The sequence below is a fragment of the Armigeres subalbatus genome, chromosome 2, assembly GCF_024139115.2.
Source record: "Armigeres subalbatus isolate Guangzhou_Male chromosome 2, GZ_Asu_2, whole genome shotgun sequence".
NCBI lineage: Eukaryota > Metazoa > Arthropoda > Insecta > Diptera > Culicidae > Armigeres > Armigeres subalbatus.
Genome location: NC_085140.1, coordinates 115,272,099 through 115,297,564, shown reverse-complemented (window position 1 = coordinate 115,297,564; position 25,466 = coordinate 115,272,099). Strand labels below are relative to the sequence as shown.

General features: G+C 41.5%; 1 protein-coding gene across 1 annotated transcript in view; it reads left to right on the top strand.

Annotated features, from left to right (window-relative positions):
• LOC134210694 (uncharacterized) overlaps nt 1–25,466 on the top strand; it is a 55,308-nt gene that overhangs the window by 6,434 nt on the left and 23,408 nt on the right. Inside the window, exon 2 of the mRNA XM_062686907.1 lies at nt 21,244–21,418. Coding sequence (XP_062542891.1) covers nt 21,309–21,418 — 110 coding nt within the window. The 5' untranslated portion in view covers nt 21,244–21,308. The remainder of the gene's footprint in view (nt 1–21,243; nt 21,419–25,466) is intronic.

The window sequence follows — 25,466 nt, the reverse complement described above, 5'->3', positions numbered from 1 at the left end:
TTAGTGGGTAAGGTGAATAATAGGGAGCTCTATTCGACAATATAGAGCGTTTGTCAATAACAGTATATGCTGAAAAAATATTAAAATATAGTCCAAAGGAGGACAAAGTAACCTGGATTTTACAAATGTTTCGCGTTATATACAAAACACGTTCAACCGCACACTTATTCACCGAACATTAAAATCAGAACCAAAAACTCGGATTTTACGAATGCTCTAAATCCTACCTGAAACACGTCCGACCTTTTTTCCAATACTCAATTAATCGTAATAATATTTCCCGAAACGTGGAATCGCAAGTCCTTGAGTGTTCATGCCGTCGAAAATTATTGTGTATCTCAATACTTTCTAGCATCGCAAAACTGCCGTCATACGCACATTTGTCCTATGTTTGCTGGGATTTCCTATGTACATGGGACAGTTATGCGTTTAACGGCAGAAAAATCTTAGAAGGCCCTACGCTCCGATGATGTTACTTCAAGAAAGACAACTTTCAGTAGTTAATTCGATCACATAGACCAATCAATTGTTTTTAAAAGTCCTCCTAAATTATTAGCTAATTTGAATGTAATTTGAGTGAGCAGTGTTGTATAAACCTGGAAGGATTTATTGAAATCTAAGGAATCACAAACATCCCCAAGCCCGCATAATATCTGGTCCGCAAGGTATTCTGAACTCCTCAAAACGTTCAGACGATCATACGGTTTCCTGGTAGAGTATCGCTACGATTTAAAAAAAAAAGCGTGACCTGTGAGAGCCGTGACTCACAATGATTCTCAGTTAGATGTTGAATAATTTAATACAGATTGTTATGTGAAAACCGCGAGAAGATTAATGCTTGCCCGGCGAAGCTATTAGCATTTCGTTTCTTTTCCCTTTGAAAAGAAATAAATTCACCCATACACCACTCCAGTAAAATCCTAATATCTTTGCCTAATAAGAACTGAATGAGTTTCATGGTTTTTGATCGTAAATGGTGCCGTCCAACTGCAAATCACTGTTTTATAACGTTTCTGCATACATTTTTCCATATAAACTTCCAACGAGTTTAGCAACGCCTAAACGTTAACCGATTTGGCTAAAATTTTGTCCAGAGCATCAGGGCATCAAATAGAACCGAACAAGAGAGCGGCCCATCAAAAAAAAGTTGAAAACGTGTTTTCTGAGCCACCCTATTGTCCATGTTTCATGTCTGTAGAAGAGAACCGGTCTTATTAGCGTCTTGTACATGACACATTTGGTACGGTGGCGAATCTTTTTTGACCGCAGTTTCTTCTGGAGCCCGTAGTAGGCCCAACTTCCACAGATGATGCGCCTTCGTATTTCACGACTAACATTGTTATCAGCCGTTAGCAAGGATCCGAGGTAGACGAATTCCTCGACCACCTCGAAGGTATCCTCGTCTATCGTAACACTGCTTCCCAGGCGGGCCCTGTCGCGCTCGGTTCCGCCCACAAGCATGTACTTTGTCTTCGACGCATTCACCACCAGTCCAACTTTTGTTGCTTCACGTTTCAGGCGGGTGTACAGTTCTGCCACCTTAGCAAATATTCGGCCGACAATTTCCATGGCATCCGCGAAACAAATAAATTGACTGGATCTGTTGAAAATTGTACCCCGGCTGTTACACCCGGCTCTCCGCATGACAACTTCTAGCGCAATTTTGAACAACAGGCACGAAAGTCCATCACCTTGTCTTAGTCCCCGGCGCGATTCGAACGAACTGCAGTGTTCGCCTGAAATCTTCACACACTTCTGCACACCATCCACCGTTGCTTTGATCAGTCTGGTAAGCTTCCCAGGGAAGCTGTTCCCGTCAATTTTTTTTCATAGCTCTACGCGGTCTTTACTGTCGTATGCCGCCTTGAAATCAACGAACAGATGGTGCATTGAGATCTAGGATTCACAGCATTTTTGAAGGATTGACCGTACAGTAAAGTCAACGAAGCCGGCTTGATAACTTCCCACGAACTCATTCACTAATGGTGACAGATAACGGAAGATGATCTGGGATATCACTTTGAAGGCGGCATTAAGGATGGTGATTTCTCGAAAGTTCTCACACTCCAGCTTGTCACCATTCTTGTAGATGGGGCATATAACCCCTTCCTTCCACTCCTCCGGTAGCTGTTAAGTTTTCCAGATTCTGACTATCAGTTTGTGCAGGAAAGTCTCTAGCTTTTCCGGGCCCATCTTGATGAGCTCAGCTCCGATACCATCCTTACCAGCTGCTTTATTGGTCTTTAGCTGTTGTATGGCATCCTTAACTTCCCTCAAGGTGGGGGCTGGTTGGCTTCCATCGTCCGCTGAACTGACGTAGTCATTTCCTCCGCTGTCTTGACTTTCACTGCCTGTACTCTCAGCGCCATTCAAATGTTCCTCGTAGTGCTGCTTCCACCTTTCGATCACCACACGTTCGTCTGTCAAGATGCTCCCATCCTTATTCCGGCACATTTCGACTCGCAGCACGAAGCCTTTGCGGGATGCGTTGAGCTTCTGATAGCACTTGCGTGTTTCTTGAGAACGGCACAGCTGTTCCATCTCATCGTACTTCGCTTCTTCAAGGCGGAGTTTCTTCTCCTGAAAAAGGCGGGTCTACTGTCACCGCTTCCGTCTATAACGTTCGACGTTCTTCCGGGTACCTTGTTGCAGCGCGATCGCCCGCGTCTTTCTCCTCCAGAATCTGTCGGCACTCTTCGTTGAACCAATCGTTCCGTCGACTTTGTCCCACATACCCGACGTTGTTCTCCGCTGCGTCGTTGATGGCTGCTTTAACTGTATTCCAGCAGTCCTCAAGAGGGGCCCCATCGAGCTCACCACCTTCCGGCAACACTGCATCGAGATGCTGCGCGTATGCAGTGGCGACATCAGGTTGCTTCAGTCGCTCTAGGTCGTACCGCGGCGGTCGTCGGTACCGAACATTGTTGATGACGGATAGTTTTGGGCGCAGTTTAACCATCACCAGATAGTGGTCAGAGTCGATGTTAGCGCCACGATATGTCCTGACGTCGATAATGTCCGTCCGATGTCCGATAATCTAAGTGCCGTCCATCAATCAGAACGTTGTTGATTTGTGAATCTGTCTGCAGTGGTGATCTCCAGGTGTATCGATACGGAAGACTGTGTTGGAAGTAGGTGCTGCGAATGGCCGTATGGCGGCGAAATCAATTAGTTGTAGGCCGTTTTCGTTCGTCAGCCGGTGAGCGCTGAACTTCCCAATAGTCGGTCTAAACTCCTCCTCTTGGCCAACCTGAGCGTTCAAATCTCCTATGATGATTTTGACGTTGTGGCTTCGGCAGCTGTCGTACTCACGTTCCAGCTGCGCCTAGAATGCGTCCTTATCATCATCAGTGCTTCCGGAGTGTGGGCTATGGACGTTGATTATGCTGAAGTTGAAGAACCGGCCTTTGATCCTCAACCTGCACATTCTTTCATTGATTAGCCACCACCCGATCACGTGCCTTTACATATCGCCCATCACTACGAAAGCTGTTCCCAGCTCGTGTGTGTTGCCGCAGCTCTGGTAGATGGCATGATTACCTCTAAACGTTCGCACTATTGATCCATTTCAACAAACCTCCTGCAGCGCTACAATGCCGAATCCACGGTCCTTGAGCACATCGACGAGTACGCGTGTGCTCTCGATGAAGTTGAGAGATTTTCAGTTCCACGAACCGAGTTTCCAATCATTAGTCCTTTTTCGTTGCAGTGATCTTCGCCGATGGTTCCGGTCCGTACTCTCTTGTTGATTGTTCGTTGCTTATGTTTTTTCAAGGCTGGCTTGCAGGGCCTGACACCAAACCCCCTAAATTTTCGGAGGACCATTCCTTCTTATTCCCAGTGGAGGAAGGACTTCTGGAGGATAGGCTGTGCTTAATATACGCATCCACACAGGCGCTCACACCCTTTGAGACTTACTTGGATGCTAATTCTAACACTCCACTACCATAACCTACAACTGACTGGGCTACGCTAAGACACTTCAGCATGTGTAGCCTATGCAAAAACTTCAGCCATGCCCCTACTGAAGTAGGGGCACTCCCCGTGAACCACATGTCCCTCACTGTGGGTGTGTGGATTCAACTCACTATCGAATTAATCGTCGATTAGAACATGGTAGACTTGATGTTCCGTTGCTGGTTAAGTGATCTCCATGTAACCTAGAAGATATTCTTGCGGGGACGAAAGTGCTTTGGACTACCATTCCGTGGGAGGCTGCTAAATTAAAGCATCATTGGCCGTAGTCATTCGATACGGTATGTAGACTGTCCGGTCTGATCAATGGTCTGTACAATGTACATTTTCTCCCTGCCTACCTGAGCGTTCATGTCGCCGATGACGATTTCGACGTCCCGCATCCATCTTAATCCATCTTACGTCTGCTCCAGATTTACATAGAACGCTTCTTCCTCGTCGTCGGGTCACCCTTAGTGTGGGCAGTGCACGTTGATGATACTTTAGTTGAAGAAACGGCCTTACTAATTGGCTGTCACCAAATCACGCATTGCCGCATGTTGCCCAGCACAATGAAGCCGGTTCCCAGCTGGTTGGTGGTGCCATAGCTTTGGTAGAAGGTAGCCGCTCGATGCCCGCTTTTCAAAACTTTTTGTTATGACCAGCAAATCTCCTGCAAGGCCACTTTTTCATTTCTTTTGAATACCATAGAAAGCTCATTTGAAAATTAAAAAAAAAAATGTGCCTTAGGAAATCAGACGAATTTCTTTGGATATTTAAAAAATTGGATATTTTTCTCTATCTCCATGGTCCCTTCAATATCGAGATGTGGATAGGCGACTGTAATAAGAATTTACATTGGAAATTTAGATGACTTGTTTTGAAAATTGAGTGGAAAACAATTGAGTGTACTTTCTCTGAACAAGTTGGACTTTTTTTTTCAGAATTCGTACTTACGTTGATTCTCGTCCGTCGCAGCTAAATTTGTTTTCGGCCATAACGACCGCCGGAGCCGAAATAAACGCACAGTTCAGGCGCCACTTATGTTTTGAGTTTCATTCTAATTATCAAATTTGGGCGTTTTGCTTAGTACTTCTTAACTATGCTACCATGCACCCCCATTGATTTAAAGGCGATATTACTAAGGGTATTCGATGACACACTTTTTCCTAACGAAACGAAACGAAATTCAAAATGTCTGTGTTGATTCGAAACGAAACGAAACGAAATATAGATTTACTTTCGAGACTTCGAAACGATACGAAATCAAGCTCCATTAAATCCGAAATTTTACGAAACGAAACGAATTTTTTTTTCCGCGGAATATTTAATTAATTTGCATTATGTACGGAATTCTGATTCCACTTTTCAAAGTCAAGTAACTGTTTTGCAATCAATAGAGTTATAATAACAGAAGAAGCAATTTGTGATGAATCGCCGCGTACCCGTTTATATACCATTGGCGATAAGGCAATACCCCAGCATTTGTGCCACTTTCAAAGGAATGCATTGATTAGTGTGTGATACCAAATCTGATCAATCAGTTCAGTTTTATATTAGTAAGTATATAAAAATATAGAAATTGTGTGATTTTTTGTTTCAATTTCGTTGACAACCTTATCTCACTTAAGAATTATGTGATTATACAAAAGCAACTTCTTATTGTCTTATCAGCGTGAGCTTACTCGAAATTAGAAAATAAATGCATAGATTTTAATTTTTATACAGCGGTATACTCTGCCGTGCATACGCAGGTAGTGAATTGATAATATTATCATTGTACTTGCTTCGGAGTTTCCAATGCATGACCAATAACGATGCCTGTCACGTGCTTGCAGTCAATTAACTCTTAAGCTGTGCTTACCCATGAGAAATCAGTCCTTAATAAGAAAGAGGCGTTAAAAAAGACTTCACAAGGGTCCTTGGAATCCATGCCTCTTTGACAAAGTTATACTGATCTGATTCATATCTGATTACATTTACAAAAATAGGATAGAATAGTTAAAGATACTTTTTGTTTTCTGTTAGATATTTTAAACTAAACTAAATACGTATTTGTCGACTCTGAATGGGGTTATGTAGTAAGCGTCTCATGTAGCCTTGCGAGCAAAGGTGTAGGATTGCCAATCCGGAGATGGCGAGTTCGATTCAGGCCAAGTTGAAAAGCAGGCCAACTTTCAGTTGGAATGTAGAGCCATTGAAGAAGAAGAAAGTATGGTTTTAGTTTGAATTTGTTTCGAAATTCCGCGGATTTCCGTTAAATTTCGTTAGAAGCTAGTTTTTTCAATCGAAAGTTTTGTAATTTTCCTAAACGAAACGAAATGAAGAAATTAGATTTCGCCATGCTCAAATTGCGCGAAATTCCGCAGAATTTCGTTACGAACAACCTGAATCGAATTTTTTTGAAATACCGCATATGCTTCGATATTACAAACATACCATTTTTTTGTCAAATTTTGATCCTAAACAATACTACGACATTCGAAGAGACTTCAATCAAATTTATTGAATGCTTTTGGGTTCCATGAATTGTTCCAGTGGTTCGCAGCATTGAAAATAAAGATACATAAGGGATTTTATAGAGTATTTTACGTTTTTTTTTTTGTTGTGGAGTTCCATTGAGGTGGAATCCATTCGAACATTTTGATTTCTTGGACCACCCTAAAATAATTATCATTTGTACTGAAAAATAACTATACGGAACTATCTATTTTCGGTACAATCGTGTTATGTTTATTAAGCATGCTTGGTGAGATGCTGTTGTACTTTTCACGACAGTGCGAATAACTAAATGTCCACAGCTTGAACATTATGTTTTGGGTTAGAGCGCTGTTCCTTATTATGGTAATCAGCGCAGGCATTTTACATAATCTTTCAAAATCTTTTTTCAGCAACTGTAATAAATTGTAAATAAATTGTAAGATGATGAATTCTATCCAATTTAAAAATTGAATCAATATTCCAATACATAGTATATGTATAATACTAGACAGAAAAAAATCATTTATTTCAAGGATTCATAAAACAATCAGTGATATTAATTAAAATTCTTCAACGATGTGTACTCGAGCGCACTCACCTATCGTATCAAGAATCGATCTAGAATTCTCACAAACAATTTCATTCACAGTCCACCCAAACAGATCAATCCACTTCATCGCCCGTCATTGTTCAACATGCAGAAAACTTACTCACCGGCCAATACGCTGCTGGTCCGAATTTTCCTCCTCGCAAGCGGCATTTCTGCGATCTAATAATAGCCTACCTTTGAATAAATGTATGCGATGTCCCACACCTTGCTGCCCCAACAAATCCCCCCTCCCCTTTACCCCACATCCCATCTGATCCCGTCAAGAGAAGATCACTAGCCCGCCTGCAGTCACTGGCCATCCATCTAAAGTGGCGGCGCCGGTCGCTGGCAACGTACACAGTCGATGTCGTCGCTCAAGTGTATTACACAATGAATTGTACGCTCCCTTTCCGATTACGTGACTATTTCGCCAGTACGGAACGGTTCGCAGCCGTTCGGACTAGCTGAGTAATTTCTAGCCAGTTGATCCTTTATTTTTTTTTTCGAGAGCACAAAACCGCTGCGAATATCATCGCACTTATCTATTTTTGTGCGATTACGAGCGCGGAACGTGACAGCCTCTCGTACAAGAATATTTTCCTGTCGTAAATTTCGTTCCCAAAAACCCAAACAGGCTGGCACTAACTGAGTCAAGGTTTAGAACCACGAGTCATGGTTGGAAGGTGCTGATGCTTGATGTTGATGAGGATTCATCAAATCTGATGGATCTCCGACTGCTTCTGTGTATACAAAGTTGTGAAGTGTTTTTGACTGGGTGATGCGGCACGTCATCAGAGTCGGCTCTGTTTGTAACGGCGTTGAAACTGGTCATTGAACAATCACATGTTTTTAGAAATGTAAATTTAAACTAAAACTAGTACAAGTAAACTGTGGTGCTCCCATATTTTTGGTTTTTCGTTTTCGTTTATCAACACGCTGGAATACCGTGATCATGGGAATATGTTTTTCAAACAGCTGGTTCACAGGCGTATTTTGACCATTTTTCAGAATTCTTTTACGGATGTCTTACCTATCTCATTTGGTTTTACTAACGGGTGGCCACCAAATAACGGGAATTTCAATACTTCAATACTTTTCTATGAGAACATGAATACTTTCAGAGAAATTATACTTTATACCTATGCAAGAATCCTTAGAATATTTAGAAAATTATCGCTCACACACATTTACACCAACATGTGTAGTTGTTTACAACATGCCATCGAAACAGGAAGTACGGCGGCACACATTGTATAATTCTTTCAAGCGAACAAATATTGTGGGAAAAGTACACTATGGACAATTTTAGGCGTGAAAATGTTTTGAAAACTGTTGAAGATTTTTTGGCGTACTGAGCTCCATTGTATACAAATGATCAGAAGCAGCTTCCGGAAATGGCAGCCCCTCCAGCAGTCATGTGAAACCAGCAAGATTAAGCTACGCCGCATGGCTGGCCACTGACCATATACTATTTTTTAATAATCTAAGTTTGAAGGCTAAGGTCTACTCTTTATATAACATATATCAGGTAAACCTGTACTTCTTTGTAGTTTTCTTCCCGAGTCATTCCTCTCGATACCGCCGTAGCCGTAATACTTGTGAGCAATGTTTCTAGTGATGCTCATTTTTTCCCATAGGGACGTGAGCAAATATTTTTTATCATAGTAAATTCCTAAGGGGCCCTCCTTATCCATGCGGTAAGATACAAAGCAAGGCCATACTGAGGGTGGCTGGGTTCGATTCCCGGTGCCGGTCTAGGCAATTTTCGGATTGGAAATCATATTATTTCCTGTGCGATTAACGATATTTAGATGAAATTTTGATGAAATCAGTTTGTTAAAGAAGGCAAGCGTTGTGTGAACGAAATGTGTCTTCTAAACATTCCAGTGACTCCTAAGTGGCTCTATACTGATGACAAATAAAATGTGGTCGTTCAAAAATGACGTCACATGTTTTACGGGAAAAGGGGCTCTAAGATTTTGTGACACATCATTATTGAAACATACTGATTTTTCTATGTGAAAGTCATCACGATATTTAGCCTATTCTTTCTTGCGAAACCTTCCAATATTTTAAGATAGGTAAGATAAGTATGCAGCTGTAAACAATTTTTTTAAATGCATTTAAAAACTCTGTGGGATCTCTTTTGATATTAAAATCATCTCTAAATGATGGGCTTGTTAGTGTTTTTTTTTTTTATTCCTTTCTTTAAACGAAAAACTTTTAAACGTCAAAAGCTGATTGATTTTATGAGTATCTCTACGGTTATGACAAAGAACGTAATAAGTCCTATTTCTATCAAATCCAAAAATTTTGGTCGTGATGTGGTCCAAAGAAAAACCACAATAAGAATATTTACATTGCAAAGGGTTTATAACGGTGTTTAACGAGAGCAACATTTTTCTGATTGAAAACTATGATGGCCATATTGAAAAAGTCGGTGGAATTTACCACGGAAATTCATGATTAGACGGTGTTTTCTTCGCGAAAAACACCTTTTGGCTGTATATTTCAATATTTGGGTGGAATTTTAATGGATTTAGTGAAGATTTATGATATTGCTTTAATAATCGTTTTAAATTTATTGCCCCCAACTATATTATTTTGCGGGCGCGTGGTTTTCAATCTTAATTTTGCACTAGCTTTCACCATGAAATCACCTGAAAAAATATTATTTTGAATGCATCCTCATCATGATTTTCATCATCATTTATTTTGTTATTATTTTTCTACAAATTTTTGTTTCTCTTTTTCAAAGCAACATTTTTGACAGCTGCCGCAGCCAAATTCCCTTTTTTTGCGGGCGGCTTGAAACGGATTTCTATATACTCTTATAACAGGTTTATAGTGGTAATCTAGAGAGGGCCATTTGGCAATATCTTACTCTTATAGTGGTCATCAGAAGGTTGTCCTTTAGTAGTGGGTTTTATTGTCAGCTCCTATAATTTGATCTTGAAAACCATTCATAGAGCGGAATAAAACTTGAAATGTTACTTGGGAATGCATTCAGAGCTCTCTATTTCAAAGCTTACATATTCGTCCAACCAGAAATTAAGTAATAGAATGCAGATGTACTCGTTTCCTATTTTGTTTTTTTTTTTGCAGTCATCAAGAGTGTTGTCAAGTTTAAAGTTTCTAATTAGTGTTCTCTGTACGGCATTATATACAGAGCAATAACCCAACATGAAACAGTCTGCAGTTGAGAACGCCTTCAACGGATCATGAGCTTCACAGTAGGCCACTCGCTTAGGGTGACCATATGGTATCCTAAAGGAGGACATGTCCTCCTTTTTCATTAAAAATCAGATGTCCTCCTTTTGCGCTAAAATGTCCTCCTTTTTCAATATTTTCAAAAAACAGTTGAATAATTAACTTTTTCTAAAGAAATTATAGTTCAATGAACAGTACTGCAACAGAGATCCATTCGCAAATTGATCGTGTTGTACACATTGTGTTTTTTTGCTTTCTAATACAAAATATGTTCCTTTAAGTTTCAGAATAAAATCAATGTTAATATCGAAAATTAAATGCTTGAGTTACAGTAACACAGGTGTCGAAGATAGCAAAAGAATCGGAATTGGGAAAATGGAATGGGAAAAATGCAAATGCTTTTCAATATTTTCTTCGAGTAAACACCCATCGCATCGCACGGTGCATTTCTTGCATATGTGTGGCAAAGAACAGTCGCTATGCCATGCCTAGAATAAGAAAGAAATCTGAACTAATCTGAAAAGTTGAGTTTCTTTAGCTTAAATCTGAACAGTTTTGAATTTCTTCAGTTGAGAATTTGGTGATACAGTTGAGGGTATCATTCTCATTTACATGCTTTAAATTGTGATTCTCAATGGCATTCAAGAAAAAAAATCCAATGCTCTACGAAGCATCTTGTGTTCAGTCCTTATAGAACCTAATGTTCTGTCAGATATCTAGAGCCAAATGTTCAGAATTATTTGCGATGAGCGTTTCTTGTTAAAATTCTGTGGAATATCGCTGAAAATGTCAGCATAATACTTTTCAACATTTGTTCACTGTTGATTTTAAAAATAGTATAAGCTAAAATTCTACCGGTGATTGCAGTTTATACCTGGAAAGTGATTAATATAGATAGTCGACAGTTGGAAATATTACATCTGGAGATGTAATTTTAATAAAGTAGTACAACATTATCTCCCAGCTAAAACAAAGTTGCATATGCTAGTGCATAGCTTCCCAAAGTTGGGGGGTCGCGACCCCCTTCCATAAGATTTACGCAGGCTGGGGGGTCGCGACCCACCACTTTGAGAAACTATGTGCTAGTGAATAAATGAACAAATGAAATGAGGTGGAGGTGATACAGGCACATTTGAGTTTACGCAAAGTGTACGTATGTGGCCTCCACTTTGTGCACTTATTCGCATTGATATTACGATCTCTTGTTTTTGTTTTTAAAATAAAAAATCGATCGATATTTTTTATGTCCTCCTTTTTAACCAAATGTCCTCCTTTTTCGCTACGATTTTGGTGAATTGTCCTCCTTTGGAAAAATTTCATCTGGTCACCCTACACTCGCTGCAAACTGCACGGCCATGACTGCTTGCATCTATTTTTTTACCACGGAATAAAGAACAAGATAGGCTTGTCGGTCAAAGGTTCCGATAGTCGTGGGTGTTCCTATAGTTGGGATAGTGTAGTTTTTAGATAATCTACAAATTAAACGTAGCAACCCACATTGTTGATCAATTAAGTGAACTGTCATTATACGAAACAAGTGGAAATGCTCAGCAATATCCTCTAGAAAGGTAAATTATCCTCAAATACCTTATTTTTCTTTGGACTTTGCACCAATAGTTGGGGTCTTCTTCTTCTTCTTCAATGGCTCTACATTCCAATTGGAACTTGGCCTGCTTTAATTTTATTAGCATTTCCTCAGTTATTAATTGAAAGCTTTTCTATGCCCGCCATTGCATGAGTATGTATCTTGTGTGGCAAGCAGAGCTGTAAATATTCGATTATTTTTTATGAAGCCCATCGGCCTTCTTTGTCACTTCACTTCTAAATATATTCATATTCGGCTCTGCACAGTCAATTTTCAGAATGAATATGGGTCAGTGAGTATTTATTTGATTATTTTATGCTCTGGTGGCAAGTACAATGGATACACTATGCCCAGGGTGTCAAGAATGTTTTCAACACGAAAACATCCTAGACCAGACCGAGAATCGAAATCGCCATCTCCAGATTGGAAATCCTACGCCTTTGCTCGCACTCCACTCCACTGCACCAAGTCCGACGCAGTTGTTCTAGGTTCTTCAAATTGTCCGGTAGTAACCGATAGCAACCAACTGTATTAATATAACTTCCTAGAGTTCTTGTGAATACTTGAGCATTCAAATTAGGTTAACGCAGATGTTCTAGAGTCTTCAAATTGTCCAGGAGTTGAGTTCAATTGGTCTACCAGAACATCTACGCCGGGCATCAAACCGATAGTAACCCAACGTATACATATAAGTCCTTAGAGCTCTTGTGAATGCTTAACTATTCCAATAAGTTCAACGCAGATGCTCTAAGGTCTCCAAATAGTCCGGGAGTTGAGTTCAATTGATCTACCACGTCAACTACGCCTGGCATCAAACCGATAGCAACCCAGCGTGTACATATAAGTCCTTAGAGCCCTTGTGAATGCTTTACCATTCAAATAAACCCAACGTAGATGTTCTAGGGTCTCTAAATTGTTCGAGAGTTGAGTTCAATTGGTCTACCAGGTCAACTACGCCTGGTATCAAACTGATAGCAACCCAACGTGTAGGCGTGCAAGGACTTTAGGGTCTCGCTTGGTTGCTATCGGATTGATACCAGGCGTAGTTGACGTGGTAGACCTGTTGAACTTAGCTAAGGGACAATTTGGAGACCCAAGAACATCTGCATTGGACTTATTTGAATAGCGAAGCATTCACAAGGCCTTTTAGAACTTTTATAGACACTCTGGGTTACTATCGGTTTGATTCCCGGCGTAGTTGACCTGGTAGATCAATTGAACTCAACTTCCGGAAAATTTGGAGGCCTTGAATGATAAAACATTCACAATGGCTCTAAGGACTTATATGGACATGCTATCGGTTTGATGTCAGGCGTATTTGACCAGGTAGATCAATTGAACTCAACTGCCGGATAATTTGGAGACTCTAGAACATATGCGTTGGGCTTTTTTTGACTGGTAAAGCATTCACAAGGGCTCTGGTGACTTATATGGACAAGCTGAGTAGCTATCGGTTTGATGCCAGGCATAGTTGACCTGGTAGATCAATTGTTCTCTACTCCTGGACAATTTGGAGACCCTTGAACATCTGCGTTGGACATATTTGAAAGGTGAAGCATTCACAAGGGCTCTAAAGACTTATATGGACACTCTGGGTTGCTATCGGTTTGGACTGCCCAAGATAAATACACCACTAGGTGTTCCAATCTGCCGAATTCACGGTTCAGCCGGTTTGTTTTCGTTTTGCACTGAAAATGAATTTTTCACCCCGCCTTCTCTCTTCCACAAACTTGGTAGATTGGAGCACCTAGTACTGTACAGCATCCATTCGCTAACTGGGCTAAAACATCAGTCCAGTTAACGAGCGCCGCTTTTTAACTGGGCTGTCGAGGGGATTTACGATGCATTGTTATGATCAATGTTTTACATGGAACGACAACAAAATACCATTTAGACTCCCCTCGCAGCCTAGTGTTTGTTTTTGACGGATAACTGCTTTTTAACTGAGCTTTGGCCCAGTAAGCGAACGCCCAGTTAAAAAGCTCCCAGTTAGCGAACTGTTGCTGTATTCATCTTGGGACTGCCTGCGCTCAAAACACGTTACAATTGCATGACAAAAATTATCTAGGCCACAATGCAGATGGGCGCAGCTGGAATAGCCTTTAAATAACAGATTGGAAGGTAAATATTTACTCAGGGAATGTTTCTGGAAAAGATTTGAAGATGAAACATTCTTTCTTGGTGGATGAGGATACCAAAAGAATATTGTGTTTCCGTTCAAAAATACAGTAAAATTATTTGTCTACCATTAGCTTGGTCGCAGCTGGAATAGCTTTTAAACAACAAATAAGAATGTAAATATTTACTCAGGGAATTTCTGGAGCGGGGAAATGTACTTTCTTGGCGGTTGAAGATAACAAAACTTAGAAGTAAATTGTGTTTACCATTAGCTTGTTCGCAGCTGCAATAGCCTTTAAATGACAGGTAAGAGTGTAGATATTTACCTATGGGATGTTTTTGCAGGGGATTTGAAAAGGAAACATTTTCTCTTGGCGGATGAAAATAATAAAATTAAGAAAAAAAAAGTGCATCCGTTCAACAAACATATTGAAGTTATTTGTTTACATTAGCTTTGTCGTGGACGATCACAGCTGTAATAGCCTTTAAATGGCAGCTGGGAGTGTAAATATTTAATCAGTAAAAGTTTTAAAAGGAAATTTGAAGAAGAATTATTGAAAAATATTTTTTAATTTATAACCTAAGGGGGTGGTGCTCAGAAATAGTTATTTTTCCAATAAGATCCACGCTCTCCCAGACAGTGGCAAGTCGTTCTGGAAATCGACCAATATTGGACAACAATGGTCTACCGATCGTTTGATAACTCCTACAGAGAAAGCTGAAGAACTAGGTCGTCAATTTGTCCGTCCATATGAATCAGACATTAACGAGCATACGAATAACACCCAGCTGACTCCCAAAAATTCCTCGGAGGAGTTGGAGTGTTGAAGAGATCTCAGCTGATGAATAGGCGACCTATATAAAAGCACAAATAACTTGAAGAACTCAGGTTTCGACAGATCGCACAATCAAATGGGTACTTCGAGGGTCATTCTCACCTTTCGATTCATCAACTGAAACGACTTATCAACGTCCTCAGACAGAGTTCGTTTCTGAAACTTCTGCCATGGCTTTACTAGATGTCGGAAAGGCATTAGAGGAAGTTTGACACAGTCCTCGAGACGAGCCAGCCTCGGGCTGAAAGTCTCGATAATAAAGACATCAAAAAAAGGCGCACTGGCCTGGTGTTCCTAGCTACCTGTTTGATCAACAACTATCTGCCGACGAGAACATTCTGGGTCTCAGTCTGTGGAGCGAGTTCCAATGCGCATGTCATCGCAGGCTTCTCAAAGGGTACTACCTGCTCTTCATCCTGTTCACCTCCGACATGCCAGAGCCTCCAGAAGGCGGCATTCTGTCTTTGTTCGCAGATGATGCTTCTCTCGTCTATAAAAGTAGCGTGATCAGATCGCTAGTGGCAAAACTTCAACGAGCCCTGGATACCCTGACAGAATTTCTCACCAACTGAAAGATCCGTATCAAGACGACGGAGAGGTCCTGGGCATCATCTTTCTCCACTCAAAACTCCCCAGGCTTGTTCTGGCTGAGGTTTGTAAAATCATCCTTAATGGCGCGACAGTTGAAAAGTCCAATAAGGCCGACTATATTTGATTGACTGATTTGACGGAAGTAGTTATACAAAACAGCGACGTAGTGCAACGGCAGCCCTTACCTTTTACTATTGAATGTGCAAACACGATCTATAAAAAAAGGAAAAACAATCCGTAACGAATCTGTGACAAAAGATCGAATGGACAAAAAGTCGAAAGGACAAAAGATCTGATACCGTTTCTGGTACGGCCTCTTGCCCTCGAGGAACCGTCGACAGTTCCTAGAAGAGGAACCGTCCTAAGCTCCAGACTACTGGTCTATAGCCAACGGTAGTCAACGGGGTGGGCACGCAAGGCCTCTTTTAGTCCTCGAGTCCCAGGGACGGTGGAGGTAATGGGGAGGTTTTCGGACTTGGTTACCTAAGAAATTCGGGGGTTAGTTTTAGAATTTATATTCACTTACGAAATCTATCTGTAGTTGAATAGTCGGTCGATCCTGCCGGGCGGCAGAGGGAGAAGAATGAACAGCACCAGTCGCGCAGTCGGTCGGTTGGGCCCGAACGGGAAGGGCGGCACGTCGTCGACGTTGGGTGGCGCGATGCGACGGACCGGTGGATGCGGGTCACTGCGACAGTAACGACGATGAATAAGTGGCAGGCAGGTTAGGGGCCTATCACAAATTACGTAACGCTGAAGGGGGAAGAAGGGGGTCAAGCCGAGCGTTACGATCCATACATAAAAATTAAACGTTTCATACAAAAAGTGTTACGAGGGGGAGGGTGGGGGTCCAAAATCACCAAATTTAGCGTTACGTAATTTTAGAAAGCACCCTTAAGATAGTAAAACTCATTCGCGTCTTGTAGGGAGGGGTAATCTTTCACCGATGAAGGGCGTCGCGTGGAAGGTGTTCACACAGAATGGCGATAAGCTGGTCAAACAAGTAGCTGGTTCGTGCTTGCAATCGCCGCTCGAGATAGGAGAACAGCGTAGGCTGCACGGCTATTTGGTAGGGCGATGACTGAACGGGTCCAATCGTAATGGCGGTAACAGCGACCAACACCGTTCCGGCTTCGGTAGCCGACTCGGTTCGGAAACTCGGGCCGGAGCCTTCCTCGTACACAAACTGCTGCACTATCTCGGCACAACCACGTTGTCGGTCCAGTATCGTATGGCTGTTAGCTTATTCGCTTGACTTCAATTACCCGATCTTTTCAGAAACATTTTTTACGATCTGCTTGGGCGTACAGTCTATGATCGAAGACCTCTCTTCCTTCGTTTTTCGCGCGAACCCTCCAGATCGATCCGTTTTCCTCCACGTTCCTTCCGCCATCCCTCGCAGCCATGATTTGTCATCCAGTCGGCTACCAAAATCCATCCACCGGAGGATTTATTTAACTGCCCAACTTTGTAGCAATGCCACACGCGAATGGGGTTCTAAAACCAGCCCTTTTACTCACAACAGGCTCCATTGGTTGATATTGAAAATTGGCCAGATCGAACTACTATGGGATCAGATGTTAGCAAGCAGTGAAAATCGCAAGTAAAATATTTTCTTTTTTACAATGAATAACTTGTAACTTTTATTGTTACAGGTAGAAGGGATAAAAGGTCGAACTACAAAATTTGTTAAAATTGAAAAGCCATAGTATTGAGAACAATACAAAGCAAAACTATGCCGTCATCGAGGGGTAACAATTGGCCAAATAGGGGTCAGATTGGGCCATGTTTTCAACAACTTAGAATGTTTTTATAATGGAATTTATGTATCTGGGCACAAGGAAATTGTAATATGAGATACATTTTTGAGCGATTTAGATAGCCGACCTACAGACTGTTCGTGAGAACAATGGCCCAATCTTGACTTGAACCCACAACCTCTTATTTTTAAACAAAATTCTACCACCAATATGCAATATGCATATGCACAATCATGATTATAAACCGTTCGCGGTCGCGGAACACTCATGCAGGTTCGTTGGTTAGCTGCGAATTATTTCATTATACGACACTGATTCAAAGATACCAAAACTAACGTGTTTCACTAAAACATGCACTCGAAGCGACACGTGTTACAAGAGCACAATCTAACAACTACAAATTATTCAACTTCATCGTCCCGAGAGCTAATAAAAATCATACAATGCTCGCCCTGGCTGCTGTATATTCACTGTGAATTGGTTAAAGAATTGCCCATGGAATGAAGAAGGAGAAATCTCTGGGAAATGTAATAAGCTAGATTTTTCTTCAGAAACATGTTTTCAAACTTGTTGTCGTATATTTTATCTTTTTCGTGTGTACAAAATTATATACTTTTAAATTTTGGGCTTTCAACCTTTTTTCCATTCTACCTTTTGTCCCTTCGACCTTTTGTCCCGTCCACCTTTTATCCCGTCGACCTTTTGCCCCTTAAATTTTTTTGTCCTTCGACTTTCTATTCTGTCCTAAAGCCGTAAATAACACCTAATTCAGTTCAATCAAGTGATTTGACTATGCGTTCAATTTGGGAATCTCGAGCTCGTTCAGTAGCCGCTAGGTTGCGAAGGCCGACGGAGGTCCTTCGTAGCTTAGTTGGTTGAAGCACCAGTCTAGCGTACTGTAGGGTCATGGGTTCGAGTCCCATCGAAGGGAAAGTGGTTACCTCCAATACATTTTCCAAATCAATATCTTCCACATAATGTACATATTCACATATGAGTTTTCACAACATTGTAAAACGCCTAATTGTTCCATAAAAGCAGCATCCATTAAGAATAACATCAAGATCAATAAAAACGCCAAGATATTGCAATTAATTGGACAATATGTTCCGTTAGACATGACAAAGAAAAAAATGATCAAAATCTTGCTTGTATTTGGAAAATGATCTGGAAATGAAAAAAAAACTATAGTTTGATCTAGATCCATATCGTTGCGAAGAAATTTTTTTAAATCATATGGATCATATTACCGAAATTATGGATCATCATCACGTTAAAAAATGCACAATTTTTTTTTGTATCTTTTTCCAAATATTTATGTATGATTTGTCACACGTTCACGGGAAAATAGCAAGATTTCGATTGTTTTCCTAAATCATGTCTAACGGAACATTTTGTTCTATTGATTGCGGATTGAATGTGATTGAACAGAATTCAGTAAATTTTTCAATGATAATTACAAATGGTATTCCGTGGAATGACTTTCCGCGGAATTTCATATCGCGGAAAAGTAAATCGACGGAATGTTTTTCAGCGAAATAGTATACAACGGACCTATTCGGCGGAATGACCTTTCTGGCCATATGAACTTTTTGACCAAATGACCTTTTCCGCGAAATGACTTTTTTGGCCAGATGGCTTTCGGCCTTCCCAAACGACCCTTCCCCTTACGGTACATGAGGTGTTATTTACGGATCGTTTATAATTTTTGTATGGATCATTCATTAATGTAAAAAAATATGTTTTTCCAAGTGCAACGTTGAAATTTCTGTTGAAAATCATTGGCGTGGCTAAGTAGCTGGACGGCTTTGGAACACGCGTGTCGATCCCTGGCCTTTGTATTACCTTCTCAGCAGAAATGTTAAAAAGCAGACATAAACGAACATCACTTTGCTGAAACTCTCTGTACGTTTCAGAACCCTCTGCGGCAGAACATCTTCCTCCCGAATTTGCTAATTACCCAGAGCAGCGCCCTAGCCAGTGTCTCACCATTGTGATGAAGCTTCAAGTTAGCTTCAACCGCCTACAGTTGAGTAGGAACACCTTCATGTTGTTCAGTTTATCTAGTTTCACTTCAATTTTCACTAGCTCGCGTTGGGATATTTCTGCTACTGACCCGTATTTGTATCGTAGCCGCCTTGGGAAGATCATTTTGTCCAATACTTTATCGAATGGTTTTGATGTTAATAATGGATCAATCGCCGCGAAATTGCTGGTGGGGATTCCTTTGGATTGAATCCCCACCATTAAAAAAATACTGTGGGAATAGAAATTAAAAACTAAGTTTTTGAAATATTGGAAAGTAGAACAATTGGAAAGAAGAAAATCAGTTTATCCACACTGATGATCTTGACCCTGGCATACGGATTGCATGTACCGATTCCCAAAAATCACCCTGGATCCAACCCTGCTACTGTTTCTGCCCACAAAAAAGAAATAGTTCATGCTGCTGCAGCAAGCAGCCAAAAATTCCTCACCGGCAAATGTTTTCCTCGGCGCGAATGGTGTCAAACGTGCAGTGCCGCGGCTTGGGACCTACATACCTCTGATATTGTGTCACATGCGCTGTGAAAGTGCACTGCGCCGCGAAAAATAATTAATTAGTCTAGGTGAGTGACAAGTTTATGATGGGGGCATTGCGAAGATGGGCTCTCCTTTTGGCGGTTGAGGTGGGTGGATGGATTGGCAAGGGTGGCGACTTGCAGTGCCAACATAGATCTTCTTCATTGGCATTACGTCCCCCACTGGGATATTGCCGCAGCTTAGTGTTCATTAAGCATTTCTTATTGACTGCGAGGTTTCTAAGCCAAATTACCATTTTTACATTCGTACATCATGAGGCTAACACGATGATACTTTTATGAACAGGGAAGTCGAGAGAATTTCCAAACCAAAAATTTACTAGCCCGTACCGAGAATCGAACCCAGCCACCCTCAGCATGGTATTGTTTTGTAGCCGCGCGTCTTACCGCACGGCTTAGGAAACAAAACCGTTTTTGATCTAGTAAATACCTAACTTCCCACATTTGTAGCCTTCAAGGATTTTTTTTGAGATTTTTTTTGCACATATGTTGCTTTATTGAAAGTCCAACTTGAATCCTTTATGGACTAGGTACAAAATTACTGTTCAAGAAATGCAAAAACAGAAAGAATTATTAATTTATCTTCAAAGTTTAATTTTGCCAACCGATTTTCAAAATTTCAAAAATACCATTTAAAATTAATCTTTTGCTTCCTCCTCGCCATTTAATCCAATGGTGCACAGTGAGTGTGTTGTGCTCTCGTAATTGAGCACTTAATCAGAGCATTTCTCTGTTCGCACCTTCCGGCGCGCCCGTCTACCTGGCCCTGATGACCGTTGGCTCAGGTGAAGCTGAATCCGATAAAGGTGATTCGATTGTGTAATGGGGGTTGTAAATAACCCCAAGCTACCGGGCCATCGCAAGCCAGCTGATCTTTAAATAGCTTCCGTCATGGTGTGCAGCCGGTCCCCCAGACTTTGGGACGTGGGCGTTATCGGGGATAGAATCGTTCCGCCCAAATCTGTTTATTATTCGCCAAATGTTTCGCTCAATGAAGTTAACGAATGATATGCGGGACTGGTTTCGTTCCCGGTAGCAAACAGGAGAGTACGTGTTACGAGAAAATCACAGGATGTTTGCTCATTAAATGGAAAAATATTCTCAAGTTTGATGGCGAACATGATGACAGCTTGACAGACGTTGGAAGAATTTCAAGAATCCACTTGATGATCGTATTAGCAGAGCAGGTTTTTGGATGAAAAGGCAGCCTTATAGAGCCTTCTCATTATTAGAAACATTCTCATAGTAGTCAATCAATATTAAATCATTGATGTCCACTTATTTTAGGCAGCTCGAACTTATTTTCTCAAGGATTTCTTAAACCAAGTCTCCATCATTGAAACTAAGAAAGCAGTTATTCTTATATTCTATTAAAAAACTCTTGGCAAAAGACTAAGATAAAGGAACCACCAGAAAAGAGTGATTATCATTGCATTAAAAAAAAGTTTTTCTCTCGATTGCAGGTGCTATTTGCAATGTGAATGTAATTATATCTTCATTCCACCTAATGAAATCGTCTTCTGTTGTCTAATTTCAGCTCAACTAGCCCCTATCGCCTTCGTTACAAATTATTTCCCACACCGGTGAAAACCCACAGCAAAAATGAGCCGCCGTCCCGGATACCGCAGCCGCGTCTACGCCTCCAACCTGGGCATGGTTGAGAACAACTACAAGGAGGCCCTGGCCCGGCTCGAGAAAAGCCGCAGACCAGCGTAAGTAAAAAAGCATAAGAAAATCCTTCCTATAAAAGCAAAAAAAAATCACGTTATGTCATATGTATTATTATATCGAAGAATTAAAACTTTTGACTTGTTTAGTAAGAATAGTTCATCGTGTTATTATATATCGAGCATTCACTTCTTGTGAAATCATGAAAAATAAAAATTTCATTTTTGATCGAGTCTAATGGAAATGGTCATCTGTTGGCGGGTGACCTCAAATGTCGAAACAATAATCGCCGAACTTGAAACCCATTGGAAGGTGAATTGAAAAAGACGTGTGGCTGCATAAATAAATCGTGATGATTATGGCTGTAGAAGCTGAACACAGATGGACAGACTTGATTTACGTGGATTAGATTTTGTCTTGCTTGGATGTGACGGACAAATGTGAACAAACAACCTCGATTAATCAAGGTTGATGCCGTGTGCGTTTATTGCCCGAATTGTTTTTGCTCGTGCGTCTTTGGTTTATGTGTTTATTCCGTTCGACCCACTGAAATGGTCTCACATATGAGTTTAGTTGTTGAACTAGTCAAGAGCAGCATATACCTGGTATCGCATGTAGTCAATGTATCTCGTAGAATTCAAAGTTTTGTGTTTTGAAATTAATCCTCAAGAATGGAATATAATTTCTGGATCATTTAGTTGATTCAAAAGTATAAGATTACTTTTGTCGCTCCTTTTTGTGTGACCAATATCTAGTTTGCTTGGACCTAGCAGCCAAAGTACCGGTACTTTAGTGTCAAACCGATGTGGGTGCTGGCATTAATCATGCGCTACAAAATGATGCATAATGCACGGGCAAATTAACCCGTTTCGGTCTGACCTAGAAATCAAAATTGAAATAACCCGTGTAGGCTCATTTTTCGTCCGATTGTCATGACATTTTCAGGGAAGAAGCGTCATCATGTCTATTTTTTGGTACATGACTTGATTTGACCATGGTGCCAATCCGGCCGGATTTATTAAGGGGGGCAGTCAAAAACGTGTCATTTTTTTAAAACCATTGATAAACCATTGACGAAAGTGACCAGAATGCTGATGCAAACGTGGTCAATCATCATTAACCAGCATCAGAAGTTAGTTTTGATACATTTGAATCACCAGGACATGGTTCCGGATGTTCCGGGAACCTGGTTCCCTGGGGTATCCCTGGGGTGGTGGACACTTTTCAAGTGGACACAAACCAGTCTTGCGACATATCAAACTTCATGGTTTTGGAAGAGAATCCTAATAGATGAGTTTTGGGAGGTTTTGGACACATTGGCCACATCCGGAAGTGTTCCCGGGAACCTGGTTCCCTCAAGAAAGTGGACAAATCTTGCCTAGCACCAAAACCCATCTTGCGACATATCAAACTCCATGATTTTGAAAGACAAACTCAATAGATGAGTTTTTGAGAGATTTTGGACACATTTTCCACGTTCGGAAGTGTTCCCGGGAACCTGGTTCCCTCGGGGAAGCGGACAAATTCTGGTCATTGGCAGCATTCTGGTCATTTTCGTTCATTTATCAATGGTTTTAAAAAAATGCCTCTTTTTTGACTGCATCTGACCCAGGACCCCCCCCTTAATAAATCCGGTCGAATTGGCACCATGGTCAAATCAAGCCATGTACCAAAAAATAGACATGATGACGCTTCTTCCCTGAAAATTTTATGGCAATCGGACCAAAAGTGACCCTACACGGGTTATTTCAATTTTGATTTCTAGGTCAGACCGAAACGGGTTAAGCTTGCTGAATATATTATTTCATCAAAATACTTAGAATAGATACAGCGCCATTAATCAGGGTTTTGCAGAAATCGCTCTCAACAGATAACGAACAATGATAAAAAAACAAAAACTGTTGCGAATCATAACAAGTCATGATAACGAATTTATCAAGCTTGTATACAAGTGCAGCCCCTACAGCAGCGGTTCTCAACCTTTTTCTTGAGAGGTACCCCTTCGAACTTTTGCATGATTTGAGGTACCCCCTCTCGAAAGTAGGCTTCCAATCAGGGATTGAACTTATCATTTCATTATCATTTAGTATTCAGCCAATAGCTCATTCCAGAGGCGGAATCCCGAAAAGTGTTGTATGGTGGACTTCTAGCGCTGATTCCCCTCTACAACTTTGTCTAAGGGTACATTGCTCTATGTCTAATATTCAGCGCGGGAAACGCTAGTATCATCTTATATACTAAATGATAATAACACGTATTATCATTTAGTATATTGAGTGATCCTAGCGTTTCACGCTGTTTATATTAGATATAGAGCAATGTACCCTTAGACAAAGTTGTAGAGGGGAATCAGCGCTAGAAGTCTGCCATACAACACTTTTCGGGATTCCGCCTCTGGAATGAGCTATTGGCTGAATACTAAATAATAATGAAATGATAAATTCAATCCCTGCTTCCAATCCTCTTGAAAAGATAATTACGAGCCCTTTTGAAGGGAAGCTCCTTTAAGCTTTTTAGTCCCTATAGAGTAGGCTTCCGCGCCTCTTTATTAGAGGCTTCCGAGCCTCTTGAAGGCGGTTTTCGAGCCACTTAAAAGGAAGCTTTCATTGCATTTTGAATAAACGCTTCTGAGCCACTTGATAGTATGCTTCTAAGCCTATTGAAAGAAGAATTCTGCTTTCGAGCCTCTAGAAAGGCTCTTGAAAGGAGGCTTCCGAGCCCCTTGCGAGGAGGCTTCCGAGCCTCTTGAGAGGAGGCTTCCGAGCCTCTTGAGAGGAGGCTTCCGAGCCTCTTGAGAGGAGGCTTCCGAGCCTCTTGAGAGGAGGCTTCCGAACCTCTTTAGAGGAGGCTTCCGTGCCTCTTGAGAGGAGGCTTCCGAGCCTCTTGAGAGGAGGCTTCCGAGCCTCTTGAGAGGAGGCTTCCGAGCCTCTTGAGAGGAGGCTTCCGAGCCTCTTGAGAGGAGGCTTCCGAACCTCTTTAGAGGAGGCTTTCGAGCCTCTTGAGAGGAGGCTTCGAGGCCTCTTGAGAGGAGGCCTGAGCCTCTTGAGAGGAGGCTTCCTGAGCCTCTTGAGAGGAGGCTTGAGGCCTCTTGAGGAGGAGGCTTCTGAGCCTCTTGAGAGGAGGCTTCCAGAGCCTCTTGAGAGGAGGCTTCCGAGCCTCTTGAGAGGAGGCTTCTGAGCCTCTTGATAGGAGGCTTCTGAGCCTCTTGAGAGGAGGCTTCTGAGCCTCTTGAGAGGAGGCTTGAGCCTCTTGAGAGGAGGCTTCCTGAGCCTCTTGAGAGGAGGCTTCTGAGCCTCTTGAGAGGAGGCTTCGAGCCTCTTGAGAGGAGGCTTCTGAGCCTCTTGAGAGGAGGCTTCTGGAGCCTCTTGAGAGGAGGCTTGAACCTCTTTAAAGGAGGCTTCTGAGCCTCTTGAGAGGAGGCTTCCTGAGCCTTTTTGAGAGGAGGCTTGAACCTCTTGAAAGGAGGCTTCAGAACCTCTTGAAAGGAGGTTTGAACCTCTTGAAAGGAGGCTTCCGAGCCTCTTGAAAGGAGGCTTCCGAGCCTCTTGAAAGGAGGCTTCCGAATCTCTTGAAATGAGGCTTCCGAACCTCTTCAAAGGAGGCTTCCGAACCTCTTGAAAGGAAGCTTCCGAGCCTCTTGAAAGGAGGCCTTCAAACCTCTTGAAAGGAGGCTTCCGAACCTCTTGAAAGTAGGCTTCCGAACCTCTTGAAAGAAGACAGCCTAACCACTTGGAAGGAGGCATCCGAGCTTTTTGAAAGGAGCCTTCGAGCTGCTTGGAAAAAAAACTTCCGAGAGGCGTAAAAGGATGCTTCTAATCCTCTTGCAACGAAGTAACCAAGTTTTAGTGAAAAAAAAATCATTTTTCTCATTCGACGTTTTGTTCGTTTGATGTTTTATTCCGCAGCCCTTCATACATTGTGCTGGTTGTGTCAATTGGGATTTATTGATCGCATTACATATTATGTACAAAATAAATTTTTGAAATAGAAAATACACAATTATCAAAACTTTATCAATGAATTTTGATTGAAATTTTAATATGTCCGCCATTACGCATTTTTGTCCCAGGTACCCCCTAGGGCCAGCGAAGG